This window comes from Haemaphysalis longicornis, unplaced genomic scaffold (genome assembly GCF_048455015.1).
Source record: "Haemaphysalis longicornis isolate Haplotype H1 unplaced genomic scaffold, Haemaphysalis longicornis Haplotype H1 scaffold_10, whole genome shotgun sequence".
Classification (NCBI taxonomy): domain Eukaryota; kingdom Metazoa; phylum Arthropoda; class Arachnida; order Ixodida; family Ixodidae; genus Haemaphysalis; species Haemaphysalis longicornis.
The window spans coordinates 128494108-128512214 of NW_027526204.1; the positions used below are offsets into that span (position 1 = coordinate 128494108).

The following is an 18107-nucleotide window of genomic DNA, read 5'->3' on the forward strand; positions in this document are numbered from 1 at the left end:
GCGCACACTGTTTATTTCCGGTGAGTTTGAAGCAAACGCCCCTCTGGGGGTGAAAACTCAGTCGGGGTTCCCCACAGGCTCACATCCTTCGCACAGGTAATGCACCACTCTGGCAGGGCTGCTAGGCTCCTCTGTGACGATCTGCTTGGGGCTTAGCGTCACTGAGGCGCTTTGCGACAGTTTTTCGCATTGCCACCATGCACAATCGAGCCCTTCACTGCACATTTACGTACAAAACTTGTCGATACTGAATCGCTAATCTTTGAGCAGCTACATCTGATAACACTCTGGTATGGCACGCCATGGTTTATCTGGACACAAATTGGTTAGAGCCACTGAGAAAAGTAAACAGTACGCCGAGTATTACACTCAACTCTACGAGTGACGACAAAAACGGTCAGACTTCTGTCCGCATGCTACTTTGCCGGCGGCTACGCCGTACAGACACACATCAGTCCATTTACCTTTCTCGCCGTCCTGGGGCCAAATCCTGGGAGGACACGTTGCCTAGAATGAACACTTTCACACCAGCCAGAGGACAAAGTACCCGAGTAAGAACTTCGCTTCATGAACGGTGCGACGTTCACACGGGGTCAATGGCTGTCCCTAACCGCACTCCTAGCCAATCATTTTAGGAGTGCGAACTTGTTCGCTCTTTTTTTTTTTCTCTCCCAACTTTAATGAGTTATGACAACTAGGATTTGCTAAAATACTGTTCGAAACGAGGTACAAGAGACCGACACAGTACTTGATGTCGCTCGAGCCGACAGAGCCAGCGAGCCGCATCGACTGTGTACAAACGACAAAGGCAGTACTCCGGTTTCGAACAGGGATTAATTCCAAGACAGGCGCAGCGACGGACAGCTCGACTCGAACGGCATCCGTGAAGGCTCGATGACGGCACCGTCCCCCAAGGTCCACCAGGACGCCACCGTCCACCAGGACGCATAGATAGGAGGCGGTCTGCACCAAGAGGCAAATCACGTTAAAAATGTTACGTTTAGGGAGATCACCATTCCTTACCGATTGCAAACAGGGTTTAATGATTTCAAGACAGGCGCAGCCATGTACAGCTCGACTCGAACGGCATTCTGGACGTCTCGATGACGGCCCCGTCCTGCTCGGCGGTGGCCGGTACGCATAGGCAGGAGGCGGTCTGGAACAAAAGGCAAAGCACGTTAGAAATGTAATTTCGAAGGTAATCACGGCTTACCGAATGCGGGGACCATGATTACGCCTGGCAGGAACGGGAAGGGACGCTGAAAGGCAAAGTAATTACAGACGAACAGCGACAGAACCACTTTTATTACCAGAAAACACCTCTGTACAAAACACGCGTCGTCGAGCTCAGTAGATAGGACAGATGGAGACGTGTACCTGCCTAGCCAGAAGAGTAGTGCATGTTTGCGGGAAGGAGCAAGTGCAATAAGACACGACGCAAGGGTCAGGGAAAGAGGAGGGCGGAGGCGGTGCCGGACGCGAACCTGAAAAGGAACCAAGGACACCAATTCCATCACTCGCCTTTGTCACGACCCCAATTTGGAGCCGCGGACCGCAGAGCTGCGTTCCGTGCTTCAGTGATGCTCGTTGAAGGTGGCGACTGTATTCCGAACGCCGCGCGAACCGAGGACGTGCGAGCGGAAGGCATTATCGAAGTGCATATACCTCGGCTACCGCGGCGTTCGGAAAGGAAGACCGACTATCACCACAACCTAACGGGGCTTCCGAGCTGAGTCCGACGCTAGAGGCAGTGGCGAAGGGCTCCAACACCGCCACTGCGCCGCTGTCCCGAAAGCTACAGCCTAACGCGCACCGCAAAGCTTTGGCGACAGTCGGAATCCCTGCGTCGCGGCGGCCCAGGAAACGTCCGGCTCCGAGGCTAATGTGCGCTCGGTTAGGAAAATTCAAATACGCAAACGTCCAGCGTCGCGAAAAAAAGAATGATACGAAAGCCGGTTTCGTGGGCACGCCGCACGTCGCACCGGGCCTTAAGCCACGGAACTCACCACTTGGAAGAGTCGTCGGTGAAGACTGTGAAGCAGCATACCGTGAAGGAAGTCCGTGAGGCCCTCGTGGGTATTCGCTTGTCCGAGCGAGCCGGTTGGGAGCGGGGATGGCACAGGCACAACGAAAAACGACTGAAGGAAACGAAAACGACAACACTTATGGCATTAAAACAACTCTTAGCGCGAACCAAACTTCCCCAACAGACAGTATACCGCGTGGAAAAAAACTCACCTGTCCATCGCCGCCGTCACCGCGCTGCCAGCTACTCTGCGCCCGATGCGCAACAGGCATGCAGGCAAGATGGCGTACACCTTGTTCTAAAACGCGCTCATCCTGGCATTACAGAGCGCTGCTGTTGGTCGGCTACCGCCTACCCTTACACTCTTTCACATCGATATCGTCTTCCAGAACATTCTGCCAGTTGTAAAACAAAACGAAAAAGTTATCGCATCAAGTCGCAGCCGCGCGGCCACCGGAGCATGCATGACAAGGCATTTTATGCTGCGTCATGGAGCAAGATAACCTTCTTGCTCGGTGGTTCTTCATGTCGGCTAGGGGTTTCGGCTGGCGCGATTGCACGGTCCTATCGATCATGCGGCCGTTACCGGCTGTCTTCCGCGGCTTTTGAAACCGAATAAAAAACGCCACGTCTTGAAGAAACATTCGACTGCGCGGGAACACAAATGCTACTGCGTACGAGTCATTGATTGATTGATTGACTGATTGGATTGGTTGATTGATAGATTGATTGATTGATTGATTGATTGATTGATTGATTGATTGATTGATTGATTGTAAGGTTCAACGCGCCGGCAAAATGAAGGCGATGAGGCGCGCCGTATAGTGGAGGGCTCCGGATTGATTTTGATCTTTAACATGCGCCGAAATCTCGTATATACACGGGTGGTTTGGCTCTTCGCATCCATCAGAAAAGCGGCCGCCGCGGCCGGGACTCGAACATGCGTCCCCGTTCTCAGCAACACAACGCCTTAGCCACTGAGCCATCGCGGCGGGTGCGTACGTGGCTGTAAGAAAATTAGTGCCCTTTCCACTCTGTGAAGAAAAATGACCTGCGAAGCTGGACGCAGTCCACGGAGTGCATGAAAGGAAACACGTTTGTTCGTAAATAGCTATTGAGCATACTTCCCAGCCAATTAGCTGAATGAAACTTGGAATGACCCAAGGTTCAGTCTCGCGGACAAGCTAGGAGCTGACTCCCGCTTCGTAGGCATCTCACTGTTCGTGTAACACACCAAACCAATCCGCTCGATCACTGCGAGGACAGTCGCATTGGGCCGTTTGACGTGCGTGTTTAAACCTCCCGCCAGCACAACGGAGGCGCCATCAGTAAGGACCGCGTGCACGCACCCCTCCCCCAAGCCGTGCACGCCGGCAACCGGTTATGTGCGCGGGCTTAGAAGTGAAAGAAACTTAAACAAGTAATACTGCCCCACGTCGGCGTTTTAAGCGAGCAAGTTGCCCTTCATCCGGGAGGTATTCGCAGCTACTCGACGAGCTGGAACTAGAGGGCGCAGTGCGGGGGTAGCGGCTTTCTATACATGGCGAAGTTTCGCAAAACAAACAATGTCAAAGAAGAAACAACAAGAAAGTGCGCTTGTCCTTTCGTTTCTTATTTGCCCTCGTTTGTTTTTGCGCAACGTTGCCATCGATCGCCTCCAACTAGGCCGGCTCGCGGTATGGCTTCCTATTCATCTATTCGCGCTTCTGTTCGGGCCGACGCCATTCCCACTCTTCCTCGAAGCGAACGAAATGCGCCCATCCTATAGCGAGTTTAAGTTGGAAGGTCTCTAGCTTTATTCTAGCGGACAAACATGGAATCGTCGGTTTCCCGCCCCCGTTGTAGGCATCTTACTGTCTAATACACCAACCCAGACCCAAACCGATTACGAAAGACAACGGACAGCTAGGACGCATTGAGCCATGAAAATTGCACATCTAAATGTCGAACCAGCACAACGGGCATTATCGGAAAAGGCATGAAGGCCAACTGTGCGTGCCCCCCCCCTTCCCCCCGGACCTTGTGCGCGCATAAACCGGCAACCGGTGATCTGCGCATACGTATGCATGAAATGCACCGGCGAAAATGCCGCTCGAAAGCCTTTCTAGTTGAAGAATTATGGGCTCACGCCGGCGTCTCAACCGGGCACATACTCGGCGAGGTGGAATTTGAGGCGGCCACGGTGGCGGCGGCTTTCGGTCACTTTAACGCCCATTCGCGCTTCTGTGTGTTCTCCGCAATCACCTGATAACGGTGCTACCGCCGTTGTCAGCCAATAGAGAGAGAAAAAGTGTTTATTAAAATGAAAATATTTACAAGGCGAAGTTTTGCCTCTCGAAGAGGGCACAGGTCTCGCCCGGGGAAAAAAGTGGTTTGAAAAAAAAAAAAAAGAAAAACAGTGAAAGGGCAATGAAAAATGAAATGTGATAAGAGGCTATAAAAGGCTATGCACAGACTATATACATACACACTCAGGTTACATACAGACTATTTACATCCACACGCACTTACACATACACACCCACGCACACAAGAGAGTTAACAGGGGGTGGATAGCCGGTGGGGTCCATGGCTTCTACTGTCTACAGTTCATGGGCGGGTGTTGAGGCCTGACTCGTAGAGGTACGAGAGGAGCAGCCTGAAGGCCTCTCGGTGCAGCATGAAGGGTCCCCGAGGACGCAGGATGTCCTCTGAGGTAGCCCCAGCCGCCGGTACCCAGACACCAGCTTTGTTCCGGGCACCAGCGTACGCAGGGCAGGAGCAGAGGATGTGATCTAATATCTCGGGGTCGGGGCAGTGGGCACAGGTGGGTGTGGCCTTGCGACCCTGCCTGTGGAGGCGTGCTGCTGTGTTGTAGCAGCTGGTGCGGAGCCGGAGGAGGTACCGCTCTATTCGGGATATCCCTCTGGTGGGAAGGAGCCGCGGGGCCTCACCGGTGGCCACTCGTTTGCAGGGGTCAATAGGTGACCGGTAAAAAGCGCAAAGGCTCATGGGTGCATTGTTTTCCCCCGCGGAGAGCCGCCACTTCCGGTTCGGGAGCTCTCCTGGCCTCCCGTAGGCCGTCGGCTTTCACGCACGTGTGTGCTTGTTGTTTGTTTCCACTGGGAAAAAAAAAACGCTCATGCATCGGGAATTCCATAAATAACAACGATTGATCACACTAGGGGTTTATCTGACAGGTAAGCACCCTGTGACAAATAAACAACACGCACACACGCGCCTGACAGCCGCCGGCGCACGCAGGCGTACGGGAGGGCAGGAGAGATCTCGAACCGGAAGTGGCGGCAGCAGGCGACGTACCCATGACCCTTTGCGCTTTTAAATGCGAATGCATTTCTTAGTCGAGCCATGTCAGGCGGCGTGCGGCGTCCACGCGCCCGCAGGTGTTATCTCTCCGCTCTCACCCCCTCTCCCATAGCAACAGCTGCGAGCGCGCGCGCTCCTCCTCTCCCTTAGCAACCGGAGCAGGTGGTGCGGGCGGATCAGCGGAGAGTGAGTGGAGAGGAGGAGCGCGCTCGGGCGTGTGAGGGCGCTCGCATCGCGGGAGCTCGCCGGAGCTCCCGCGTGGTGTTAAATAAATGGTTACGCTACAAATCACCGTCTCCTCATTAATTACAAATTCCGCGCACTCTCGCGCAAAAGAAATGCATTCGCATTTCCTCACGATTCCCTTCGGGTAGGTGGGGTGAATTTTTTTTCTGAAAGAGGCACCGGTGGTGGCGAGGGGAATAGCAGTTGTGATAGAGTGCACGGTCGGCGGTGGCGAGGAGTAACCCCGAAGCGGTGCGAGTAAATTGACCTCACTGGTGTGAAAGCTGGGGGTGCTAGATATATACTGTTGCTGAATGTGTCCAACGTTGGCCCACATTTGGCAACATTGTCACTACGTTGTGTAACGTTGCCTAAAGTTACACAACATTGGCAACACGGCAGAAACGTTGCGGCAACAATTTGTGCTACTACTATAGGGCTACTAAATAAGCTAGGGGCTGGACTATATTCCTTGGCTCTGTCTCGACTCCAAAATTTCCTCCATCGGCCTCGTCAATGTGGCTACTTCAAAATTTCCACAATTGGCTGGACAGTAGCCTAGGCACAGTGGCTACCCCGAAATTTCTGCAATCGGTTGTACAATATAGCATTTGCACTTTCAGCGCCCAAAATTTTGCCGTCGGGTGGACTATATAGCCCTGGAATGTTGGCACTTTGGCTACGCCAACATCTCGCGATAACTCACAGCCAGAGACAAGGCTACAGCCCTGTCACTACCCCGACCCAAGGTAAAGGTATCCCCTTGCCATTTTCAACTATATCTCGCCGAGTTTCTCAGCAACAAGTTGCCATCAAAGGTAAGGCTATACTCTTGCCATTTTCGTCATAAGTCCCCACCCAAGGTAGGGCCATTTCCACAGCCATAACTCACCGCCAAAGGAAATAGCCCTGCAACTATCACTGCCATAACCTGTCGCCGAAGTTATGGTTGTGCCCTTGACATCCTCACAGCCATAACTCGCCGCCAAAGGTAAGGCTACAGCCCTGGCACTTGGCTATGCTCGGTGACTTGGGTTGTGTGACTCGTAGCAGGAAAGACAATCCTACATAACCCACAACTCTAGTGCATAGAAAACGAAACCAAAACTGCTAGTTTTTTTGGGAAATTGTTCTTCAACGATGCCTATTGCAATAGATATCCCTGTTGGTTCATTTTAGTGGAGCTACACGCTACAAAAAAGAAAAAGCTCCAGTGAAGTTGAAATGACGACATTGAGGCTGGATAAATAAAATGGTGGTCTCAGTTTTATTCCCAAGCTTGTAAATCTATAAATATATGCACTACAAAGCTCATTTTTTGTTTTTAGGTTCATGTAGTCGTAACGTTTAGGAAAATGTGCAAAAGTGATGTCTTTGCTCAACATAAAATTTTTAATTGCCACATGTCTGAATTGCCTCAATAAATCTGTTAATAATTTTGCTCCCAGCTCTATGGGACCATAAAATTTAGGAAAACACACAGAAAACAGTTTTGCTTGAAATAAAAAAATCAGGGCTGAAAGGGTCGAGTTCTGTTCAGCTCAGCGACTAATGGGTCGATTTTTGAGCACTTACCAATACATGCGAAAGTGTGCCTGCAAATTCCAACATTACGAATTTTAATTGTACCAAAAAGTGGTGAATTTCGGGGTCTGTTAGGAGAGGTCACAGCAAGAAAGGCCATCTGTGACAGCATTCAATCTAGTCGCAACATGCAGCCTTGCCGTGTGCTTCATATCCCCGAACCCAGTGCATTCAAATTGGAACTCAAACTGCTCAAACAGCCAAACCCAGCTGCCAAGTGAAATCTTTTCTCGACTCGTACTTCTCCATTCAGACCAAAAAAAGAGTTTTCGGAAAACACTGTGCCAAGCAAAGGCCAGGTTTTTTTTATACGAAGGTGAGGAGGTGATGCAATGCCCATTCGTTTGCACAAGCCAAGCCCATATTCTCGAAATCAGACCAGTTTCTTCGGGCGTTTGACCGATTATGCACTTTTTCCTTTTTCTGTGCAGAGGAAAGCGACAGCATGTCAATCAGATGGCACAAGTACATAGAAAATATGTTGTAATGAGAGAATGTTTATTGACAGGTGTAAAAAATGTCTTAAAAACGTAGTTGCATCCGCAACATGACTAGACATTTCCTGCTGCCCTGAAGCAGTGGTAAAAGGATTGTTCATGTAGAATGAGATGGGAAGGTTGGCAGTCCGCCAGCGTTGCACAGATGGTGACGACGCACATTACTATACACACACTATGGTTTTTTCACACTTTGAGATTTGCATGACATTGTTTGCTCTGTGGATAAATACGTTCTAAAACCGGGCACGCAAGGAAACTAAAAACAGTGTGGAAGAGAAGTCCAGAGTAAATACTAATCTTTTTCACTCGTAACCTGTATGTTGCGCCGATATTTATACCCTGACCTTGGGAGCAACAAAATGCTAAAAACATGAACATGTTAAAAACAGTGTCTCAGTATTACACGGTCCTTCTGTGCCACGAATACAAATCAGTCAAGCCTCTTGTATTGCACATGACTCTCTCAGCTAAGAAGATGCATAAGATAAAAGCAGCAATTCTGTTTTCACACCTAGTTCAACAAACAATGCTTTTGGCTAAGTGTCTCAGAGTAAAGACACTCATTATCTCACACCAGGTAAAATCTAGAGTTGCGGTGCAACAACTAGGAACTGCCTTTGATGACGATGGCTTTGTCGAACATCGAAAAACATTATAATCAACAGGTAACATCACATCTCGAACTGCAACAAACTTAAAACTTCCCTGTCTCAACCTCTTCTCTCTTGTAACCAGTGCCATTCAGAGTCAGTCACACTTCGTGAACATCATAATTAAATTAATAGCACGGCAATGTGGGCAAAGGAAAATTCCACTTGCGTTGACAGGACAACCTCTTTGAGGAACTAAAAGTAGTTGACAATCTTAAACTTATAACAGTAAACTCGGTGAACAGGATGGCTCTAAAACATGTCAACCATGGCTTCCTGGCCAGAGTTTTGCAACAAAGCCAGTTAAAACATCATTTTTTAAAAGAATGAATTGAAGTGGGTTGCAATAAACATTGCACACAACAACCTTCCTTGTCTGCTTTGGCAACTGTAGCTCACTCTTTCGTTGTAGCACTGCTGAAAATGCAGCGCCCCGCCCATCACACCCAAGCACATTCACAGTCATCAAATTACTCCTGAATTAACTGCGCGCATAGGCAGAAATAAAAAGATAAAGTCATAACTGAAATCGCAGCAATCTCGAGCCGACTTTTAAAAAAATCTCGGCAATTGGGGCTATGCCACAACATGTCAATTTTTAACAATGCCTGTGACTTGGTCTCAAAACAGTATCAACTATTGAAGATGACTTTGCAAAAATGAAAGTGAATGAACAGAGAATGATATTTACCCGTACTCACAACTAGCTGTGGAACTGGAACCAATAATACAACTCATTGGCACTAACTAATCTGGCCTAAATGCAAGAAATCTGAAACGCGTGGCGAGAAACTGGTTCAATTGTGTTTAAGCCCCCGATAAAAAGAGTTCCAACGGCCCGCTGTTTGACAGCTTTTAAACCGCAAGTACATTTGAACGACAGTTGACCGAGTCGCACCTTGTTTAGCATTTCAGTAATTACTGCACCGATCATGCCAGACACAAATTCTCCAACCCTCACTACCAGTGTAGTTTGGCATCTACTACTTATTCAGAGGAGAGTGAAGCCATTGCTCTCTACACATAAACAACAAGTATTGTGCCCGTGGAAACGCTGAAACAGCTGCACAAGCAATGCTAAAATGACAACACATGGTGGAAAAGAGATGAACTACGCTGCAATGGAAAGGAAGACTTATTTCTCCCCCGGTTTATGATCGCTCTGACGTGACAACTATGAAGAATGTTTAATGAGTTGGCAATTAAATATTGAGGGAAGTGTAAGCGATGTCGTGTGGCGAACAATGGCCGAGATGCGTGCCTGTCAGATGGTCTCAACTTACCGTGCAACTGTTTCAGCGTTTCGTCGATGAAACGAAGTGGACATCTCTGTGCTAGACCGAGCTAGACATTGCAATGCATACGGGCTGCAGCCAAGAAAGCTGCCCCGAAAGGACGCTGAGCAAATGGTTTTTCGTGACGATGTGCTCTCGATGATTGGAGCAGGTGTTGAAAGGGGCGATGTCTGTTGACTGTGCGTTTAAGTTCCTTCCTTCGCTCTTCGTGCCTTTGTTCGACTCCAAGCGGCAGTGACCACCGCGCTTGGAGAAATGCATCAGACGGCCGTCACTGTGAAGGAGGGATCCGACGGCGGTGGCGAAGTCTCGTCGTCTCCAATTTTGGCCTCGAAGATCTTGCAAGAAGAAGAGAAAGGGAGAGAGGGGGAGACGCAGATGTTAGAAACAACATACTTCCACGCATGGACTAGAATGTGCACATGCATTGGGGTGGTCCGTACGAACAAATAACAAATACAATATAAATTACGAAAATTGCGCTGAAAAGACAAACAGAGGAAGAAAGACAGACAATGCGCAACTCACAACTATTTATTTGCAGGGAAAGAAGTTGCCTTATATAGGCTTCTACATGACATAAAAACATAAAAGCAGATAGTAAAATCGATGACAACACCACAATATTCGAAGCCCGCCTACCGCTTGCTGTCTAAAAAACGAAATTCATTGCTAAAAAGTGATAATGATGGTTCACTGATGCAACCCTCGTGAATTTGCTTCGAGTATTCAGGATTCGTACGGGCTTCAAAAGAAAATATTCCAGGGTTTTCAAGGACCGGAAAACACATTTTCAAGGTCCCCATCTTATGTTTTATCTGGGATTATTTATAACTTTTTCAACACAATGCAAAATTTTGTTATTGCCCAATACTTAAGAACATCAATGCACATTTAGATAGGCGCTATGGGTTCATGAATGCTCCCCCAGCTTTATTTTTTTTTTCGTAGTTTACAATAAGGGGGGTTCTTTTTTCTTGGTGTTTTGCTGAGGCTGTTTGATTTTAAAACTTCGTTAATGTTGCCTGCATCTCCTGCTTTGTCAGCAAGAGTATCAGCTGAAATTAACTCAGCAAGTGTTGCTGCAAGGCAGGATGAACTATGTACATGTCCACCATTTGCACGTAAAAGCAAACGCAGGTGGAGCGTATGAGGCACAGCAAACATGCAATGAAAGGCCGTCCACAGACTAGATGGAACATGCAAGATAGGGAACAGAAGCCGGCTTTCACGGGATTGAATGGTGACATTAATTCTATTGAGGAGTGCTGCTCCCAATGTTGCCTCGTAATAATGAGAATTCACAACTCGTAATTTCACGCAACACACTGAAACTTGATTGTTACAATGTTTATTTACATTTTTAACACCTAAAATTTACGACAAACACTTTAAATTCTTATGAAAAGATAAGGCCATTGGTTCTCTCCAGAAAAATCAAAGGTTTTCAAGGACCCTTTAAAAATTCCAGGACTTTCCAGGCCTTGAAATTTACACTTCTAAATTCAAGGGTTTTCAAGGACCTGTGCAAACCCTGAGTATTGCGGTGTTGTCATCGATTTTACTATCTGTTTTTATGTCATGTAGAAGCCTATTATGAGGCAACTTCTTTCCCTGAAAATAAATAGTTGTGAGTTGTGCATTGTCTGTCTTTCTTCCTCTGTTTGTCTTTTCAGCGCAATTTTCGTAATTCATAATGCACCCAACAGCACATTTTACTGGAATACAATATAATTGCTGTAGCAGCCCTTGACGATTCTTATCGGCCACCGTGAAATGAGAAAGCGTTTGTAGCAGCTGAAACTCGGTGCACTTTAGCAAACAAAATTTTTAAAAATTTTTTAATGCCGGAATTCGCATCAGCTGCGATCTTACTACTGAGATTCTAATACTGTAGTCACTTTTGCTTATGACGCCTTCATGAGTTCAGTCTATCAGCAATGAAGGGTGACAGCAAAGCTGGAGGTCAAAATATTGGAGAAAGAAGAAGGGAACAGTAGGAGGAGGAGGAGAAGGTGGAGGAGGAAAAGGAAGAAAGATGGTGGTGAGTCCAAGTTGTGTACTGCCGCTGTCTCACCTGTGACCGAGAGCCATGTGGACTCTCCTCCAGCCTTGGCAGGTCCAGCCCAGTGCTCCCCTGGTCCAAGAGGCCCTCCGACTCATCCCGGCCCGTCACTGTTGCCAGAGCCACCGGACTGGGCAGCGCTGCAGGGACAACAAATGTGGACAACCACGCCATATGGGTATCCGTACAGCCGGCTCTACGACAGTTCCACTCCAACGAGATGTCTTTTGGTACAACTGTCCTCCCAGATAAGAACATAGGAATGAAATACACGAGGACATGATGCACTTCAAAAAGAGAAACAGTATGTGGAGAAAAAGAGGACAGAACACAGAGAAGTGGAAGCAAGACACATTGTTACAGCGAGTGCGTGCCTCTTCTTGTCTGCTATATTTGCTACGGCAACAATTAGCTTGGAAAAAAAAAATACTGCAGTTCACTGCAGAATAAAACCTCAATGATCATAAATCGGTCAATTAAAGAAATTTCAGAGAAATCGAGGCATTTCTATCGGTCTGCAATGTGAGTGGTTCAAGTCAACTTTATGGCCTGATTATGGAACACACCTGATGACAAATACCTTCTCTTGGCCCAACCAATAATCGAATTCTGGAGAATGATTTTCCTGCAGTGTTTACATGTATCTAGCAAAAATGATGGGAAGCCAGTGAACCAAGAAAGATGAACGAATTGCGTCGTTGGGAAATGTGAAATGCAGCCGTAGTCACAAAGCTAACTAGAAAAGCTTACAAGATGCTTATTACACCCTACAGGAGACCCCCTGCCGCAAAACTGAGACAAGAGAACTCACAGCAGGTTTTCAAAACAGATTTATCGACCGCAGTATTGCCCGTGCACAAGTTTGCACAACCAAAAATACCCCATGGACAATTCTTCTACTGTATTTACTCGAATATAACATGCACCTTTTTTTTTGGAAAAATACGTCCCAAAATCACATGCGCGTTACAATCAAGTACGACTCAAAACTGCAGCGCCGCACTGCCATCGACGTTCCAAGATGGCTGCTTGACTACTGAACGTATAGACCGCGCTTCATAGTTGGCGCATGTTTGCCTTTGTCTGCGTAGTCTTTTTTGCGATCCTCTGTTCTTTCTGCCATGGAATTTCCCATTGCAAAGACACGGCGGGCTCACCACAATGTTGAGTTTAAGAATAAAGTAATCTTGTGGGCGGAAAGCGATAGAAATCGAGCCGCGTCACGTGCGTTCAGTGTTCCGGACACTTGCATGCGGGACTGGCGCAAACAGAAAGAAAATTTTCGCTAGCAAGGCGACATTGAAAGGGTTCAGTGGACCAAAGAGGGGGCGATATCCCCAAATAGAAGACCCGCTGGCGGAGTACGTGCAGCAGCAGCGAGCGGCTCAGAGACCTGTAACGACAGAGCTGCTGGGGTGGTGCTGCCCTGGACCGTCATCGTGGTGACGTTCTTGCCAGCAATAACCAGCACATTTCCTTTTGTGCCACCTTTGGAATAAACCTTGCTTGTTCCAGGTGAGAAAAAGTTGCATTTTTGTATTAAATAATGAAAGTGTAGTGCACGTTATAATCGAGGACATGGTGTTTTTTTATTCTTTGGACCGCGAAAAACAGGTGCGCGTTACAATCGAGGGCGCATTAGATTAGAGTAATTATGATAATACCCTAAAAAGCATGGCACCCTCCTTTTTTTTCATAATCAATATGCAATGTCGCACAAGGAAAACTGTACCTTTTCCCGTACTGTTCCGTGCTTGCAAGACTGGTGACGGTGCCTGCTGCAAGGCAAACAAAATACAGGGCAGATGAAGCAGTGCCACATTCCCTCCTTTCATTTTTTAAGCTTTGTTTTTGCTTTGCAAGCCCGGTAATAAGGCAGTGTGGAGAAACGCACCTTCTCTCTGCTCGCCACAACATAGAGAAAAAACACCAACAGGCCCTGAAAGTACAGAAAAGACCGAAATCAGTTGGGACATGATACAGCATGAGCAGCACTTGTATGAGAAATTCCCATTAAAGGGACCATGCAGACAAAACACAAGTTTGGTTCATGTGAAAGATTGCCTCGTTAGAATCATACTGACGCCATTCTTAACGTAAACTTCACTCAAATAAGCTATATAATTAGGAAAAATGGGACCCACCATGCAACCCACTAGCTCATTTCCCGCAACAGAACCTATGATGTCATATGTGCCCAGCTGTGCAATTGGCTGAGGCCGGCAAGAGCAAACACAAATTAGGCAGAGCTTATAAGCTTGCCGAACGAGCTATTTGCGCTTAAATGTAATGCGTGTTCATTTTACCACCGTAAGAATGGCGGGGTAAACAATACAAGCTACAAAAATGCACGTAAACATAGAAGTACCGATGCACACTGCTGTTGGTACTCCTTGCACTGTGCTTGGTTTAGCTGCACAGCAGGCCGCTACTTTGGAGTTGTCTAACATGACACTGGCCGATTGGCGTAAGCGACATTGTCTTATGTGACCCTGGTTGTCGAGGATACCCCATGCGTAACGGAACGATTACTTTCTACCGTAACAAAAACAAGCCAGGTGCAAATACGGCCAAACAACAAAGCAAAGCAACGGTGGACAACGGTCCGCGGCTGGCTATAGTAGCGCCATCTGGGAGGACTGGCGGGAAGCAAGGTTATAGAGCCTAACGAAGCACTAAAAATTCATTTGAATACCCGTCCTCATGACTTCATGGCAGACGTCACGAAAAGACACGATTTGGCGGGCGAATCAATATCTTAAACTATATTGATTAATTTCTCAGTGGGGCTCTTCGATTTACAGTCTCGGACTCACCGCGGACTCCCCGAGAAGCAGTCCGGCATTCGATTTTCCCATGTATCCCTATGGCTTCGGGGAATCCTCTGACTACCCGCGGACTATCCGCGGTGAGTCCGGGAGTGTAAATCGAAGAGCCCCAGTGAATAAGGCATTGTTTGCTGCCAGACAAGTGCTGGGGGCACCACAAAACACGAAATCTTTCGAATAAACAAAACTTGTATTTTGCCTGCATGGCCCCTTTAAAGCTGCAGTAGTATATAAACTACAAAAGAGGCACGCACACATCTGCAAACACCACTCTTCACTCATCTACAGATGCATGACTTCTACAGATATAAATCTAGAAATAGTCCAGATTCCAGATGAGTGCTTTGCTTTGAACAGCGCATAACCCACAGAATATTTTCCAACAAACCTCGACATTATCAAGCAACAATGGAGAAAACTAACACAAATAAAACACAGACAGGATGAATAGGAGCTAAAGATTAACTCAGCTACACTGAACTTTTGTTCCCAAACTGCCTATGTAGTTTTTTTTATTTTGTGCACCTGTACATTGGTAATGATTACTAGTAATGTCAGTTGGATCGGCATCAACTAGCAAAAATAAATGCCTTGAATATAGTGCACTTTTCAGCCCCAATTTTGGCCCCAAAACCATTACTCAGGGATTTCATACAGAAATGCTACGTTTGTAACCAAAGAAAGTTACACCGACAGCAGTGATTGGAAAGAGAGGGAAGAAAGTTCGCAAAGAATGTGCAAGCCAAAATCAGTTTGCATTCACTTGTTCCAGATTTTCATGGTGCAAAAATAGCAGAAAAGGACTCTGAACAGCCACATCTGACGTTTTCAATGGTTTTTACTAAACACAGCTGACCACTGAAAACAATAGCACCATCTGGAGTAAGGCCAGGTGAAATTGTTGGCAAGGCATGCAAATGTGCAGACTCCGTTTTTATCACAACTGGTGCTGCATCCAATGGGAGGTCGGCAAAGTGATTCTTCTGCCTTTATCAGTGCCGCAATGCCCACATAAGAGAGACTACTTCCCCTTTTCTCTCTCCCACTTTTTATTTTTTTCAGCAGGCGAAAACTTTACCGCAATGTTTCCTTCGCACTATTGAGCCGATAACGGGCTATTATCTGTCGGGACTTTTCCAACGACAAAAATGAGATCGCCAAACTCCTTCCACAATGCTGTGTTACGTCTACCGGTGCGAACACTTCTGCCCCCTGGTACCGCATTTATTCAGTTCTAAGGCGGTCAAGATTATAAAGTGAGGGTGCAGTTTGGAGATTAAAAAGAAATCGGAGTATATATCTATACACTGAGCTTCAAATACCGTATTTACTCGCGTAATCCTCGCACTCGCGTAATCCTCGCACCCCTAATGTGAGCCAGCAAAACTTGGATTTTTTGGTTCCTCGCATAATCCTCGCACCCCCAACTTTGCAGCGGCGAAAGTTGCCTGCTCGCGAAACCCGCATGGTGCACGCGCTCTCCAACACGCGCCCTCTCCCGCCGCCTCTCCGTTCGGCGGAGAGCACTGTGTATTCAAGGCCATCCAGGCGCCCTAACCTGCATGGCTACTCCCTAACAGGCGCCCTAACAAGCTACTCACACTGTCCTTGAGCCGGTTTCGCGTGCGCGCAGCTAGACGGCGTTCGCGCAGCCCACTGTCATGTCGTCGTGTCGCCGTCGTGGTCCCATCGTTGAGCAGCAGCAGTCAGTGAGTCACTCGCGTCAGTGGTGGATAGCTCGCTGCCATTATGAGAACTTTTTGATCGCTTTGTTTTATGCTTGGTGCCGATCTGTTTGTTTTGTGCTTGGTGCCGTTTTGCCATGGGGAAGAACGCCAGCTACACTGCCGCTTTCAAATTGAAAGCGATAGAGTACGCGATCGAACACGGCAACCGCGCTGCAGGCAGGAACTTCGGCGTGCCTGGCGGCAATTTCATGATCGCTGATCAACGGGAGACTGTTTACGATAAGATAAAAAGAAATAGCTGCTGTTGGCAACACTGAGCTTACATATACAAAAAACGACCGCTACATTTAGCGGGATTGGCAGAAGGCAAATTGGCAACACTGTGCACCGGATTTTTTCCCCCCGCATAATTCTCGCACCCCTAACTTCACATTGACTTTTCCGAAAAAAAAAGTGTGAGGATTACACGAGTAAATACGGTATACGGCGGGGTATGACTTTGAGACTACGGACTTTGGAAAACAAAACCTCGCCTTATATTCGAATAAATATGGTACCTGTGTGACTTGACAGCTTCACACGCTGCACTCGTAAGCAGCACAGCTTGCCTAATAAAACTAGATCGGGAGGGAATTGAGGCCACCCACCAGGAAGCCCAGGGAGGCGGCGAGGAGGTACGAGCGCAGCCGGTAGCCCTCCATGTTGACGTACAGGATGCTGGTCAGGGACACCGCCAGCAGCGACACCAGCACCAGCATCGAGCCCACCAGCAGCGCCGACCTGCAAGCACGGCATTGATGTTACGACCAAGGAACATGCAGTGGGTTGCCCCTAAGAATCAAATTTGCCGAAGTCACCATTGCCCGAAATAAGAAAAGTCGAAATTTATCGAATGAAAGCAGCAGGATTTTGAGCTAGGCTCTGACTATCTTTCACACCCCTTCAAATAACTTGGAATCACAAAATGCACAGAAACTGCCTCAATAAAATTGTATCAGCAATGATAGTTGTCACATTAATGAAGCTTTCTCGATCTTAGGTTGTCTATAGTGGGTAGAATTTATATTTTGATTGACCCTCTGCACCAGTATTTTCTATTTTATTAAGATATTTGAAGCATTTATACAAGTGAAACAAAAGCCCTAACGACATAAATTTAACGACTGAGCCGTTTCTTTAGAACACAACCGAATTTTCTTTATGACTACTTGGAGTTTCTCCTTCTAAGGTGAAGCTAGTTAAGCTTTTATAGCTAATAACCGTGTTTTGCACCCCAATGGACCGAAGGGGGCATTGTAGTACTGACCGGCTGGTGGGGGCTTGTTTCTTGGTTAAGCCCGTCAGACGCTGCCGGCGAAGCTCTCCGCGAACAGTCAGGAATAGCAGGAAATGGAGCTGAAACGGGGGACGGGCCGGTTCTTTTTTAAAACTCTGAGAAAGGCTGTTTTAGGGCAAAAAATATTTCTGCTGTGTCAATCCCACGACAAATTTGCACTCACAAACGCATCACGCATCAGTTCAGCCAATGTACATGTAAAATTTAAGGGACAGAATTGTAAGCCCAACGTTTGGAAAATCTACCACCCAGCTGTTGTGTGGTGAGAGCTCGGTGCAGCCGTAATAGTTGTTGCTAATATATGTTTAGATGATCTGCTAAAATGATCTGTTTGGATGACAGCACTCTTCCATTTTCATTATTCGTTCTTGCGCAAAACAGGTAAGTGAAGTTTCGCAGTGAAATCCATTATATAAAACCCTACCAAAGAGGTTGACGGTGTCTGTTTCTTCTGCTATGTGCTTTGTTGACACGATGCCCACGTGCTGAGTAGTCACATTTACAAAATCAAATAAATCTGATGTATTCTTGTTTCAGCAGTAGCATCATCCGCACTTGACAGTGTGCCACACTTGTAAGTTTGCACAGTGCCTTTTGTGAGGGG

General features: G+C 47.3%; 2 protein-coding genes across 6 annotated transcripts in view; both read right to left on the bottom strand.

Moving 5' to 3' along the window:
- Positions 1–806: 806 nt before the first annotated feature.
- Positions 807–2467, bottom strand: LOC144159301 (uncharacterized). Of its 4 annotated transcripts, none has more exons than XM_077690703.1 (6): positions 2239–2466; positions 2048–2162; positions 1378–1484; positions 1214–1259; positions 1024–1156; positions 807–963 (listed from the first exon to the last, which is right to left on the bottom strand). In XM_077690703.1, the coding sequence occupies exons 1-6, from the start codon at positions 2296–2298 to the stop codon at positions 834–836; spliced, it is 591 nt and encodes a 196-aa protein (XP_077546829.1). In that variant the 5' UTR covers positions 2299–2466; the 3' UTR covers positions 807–833. The 4 variants fall into 4 exon arrangements, with proteins under 4 accessions (XP_077546829.1, XP_077546830.1, XP_077546831.1 ...); XM_077690704.1 differs by having other exon boundaries at positions 2048–2138; positions 2239–2454; XM_077690705.1 differs by lacking the exon at positions 1378–1484 and having other exon boundaries at positions 2007–2162; positions 2239–2467.
- Positions 2468–7359: 4892 nt separating this feature from the next.
- LOC144159302 (uncharacterized) overlaps positions 7360–18107 on the bottom strand; it is a 56349-nt gene continuing 45601 nt past the window's right edge. For both annotated transcript variants that reach the window (XM_077690708.1, XM_077690707.1), the window contains exons 22-27: positions 17474–17562; positions 16815–16947; positions 13546–13590; positions 13384–13429; positions 11664–11791; positions 7360–9924 (exon numbers count right to left, since the gene is read on the bottom strand). In XM_077690708.1, the coding sequence (XP_077546834.1) occupies positions 9847–9924; positions 11664–11791; positions 13384–13429; positions 13546–13590; positions 16815–16947; positions 17474–17562 (519 nt within the window). In that variant the 3' untranslated portion in view covers positions 7360–9846. The remainder of the gene's footprint in view (positions 9925–11663; positions 11792–13383; positions 13430–13545; positions 13591–16814; positions 16948–17473; positions 17563–18107) is intronic.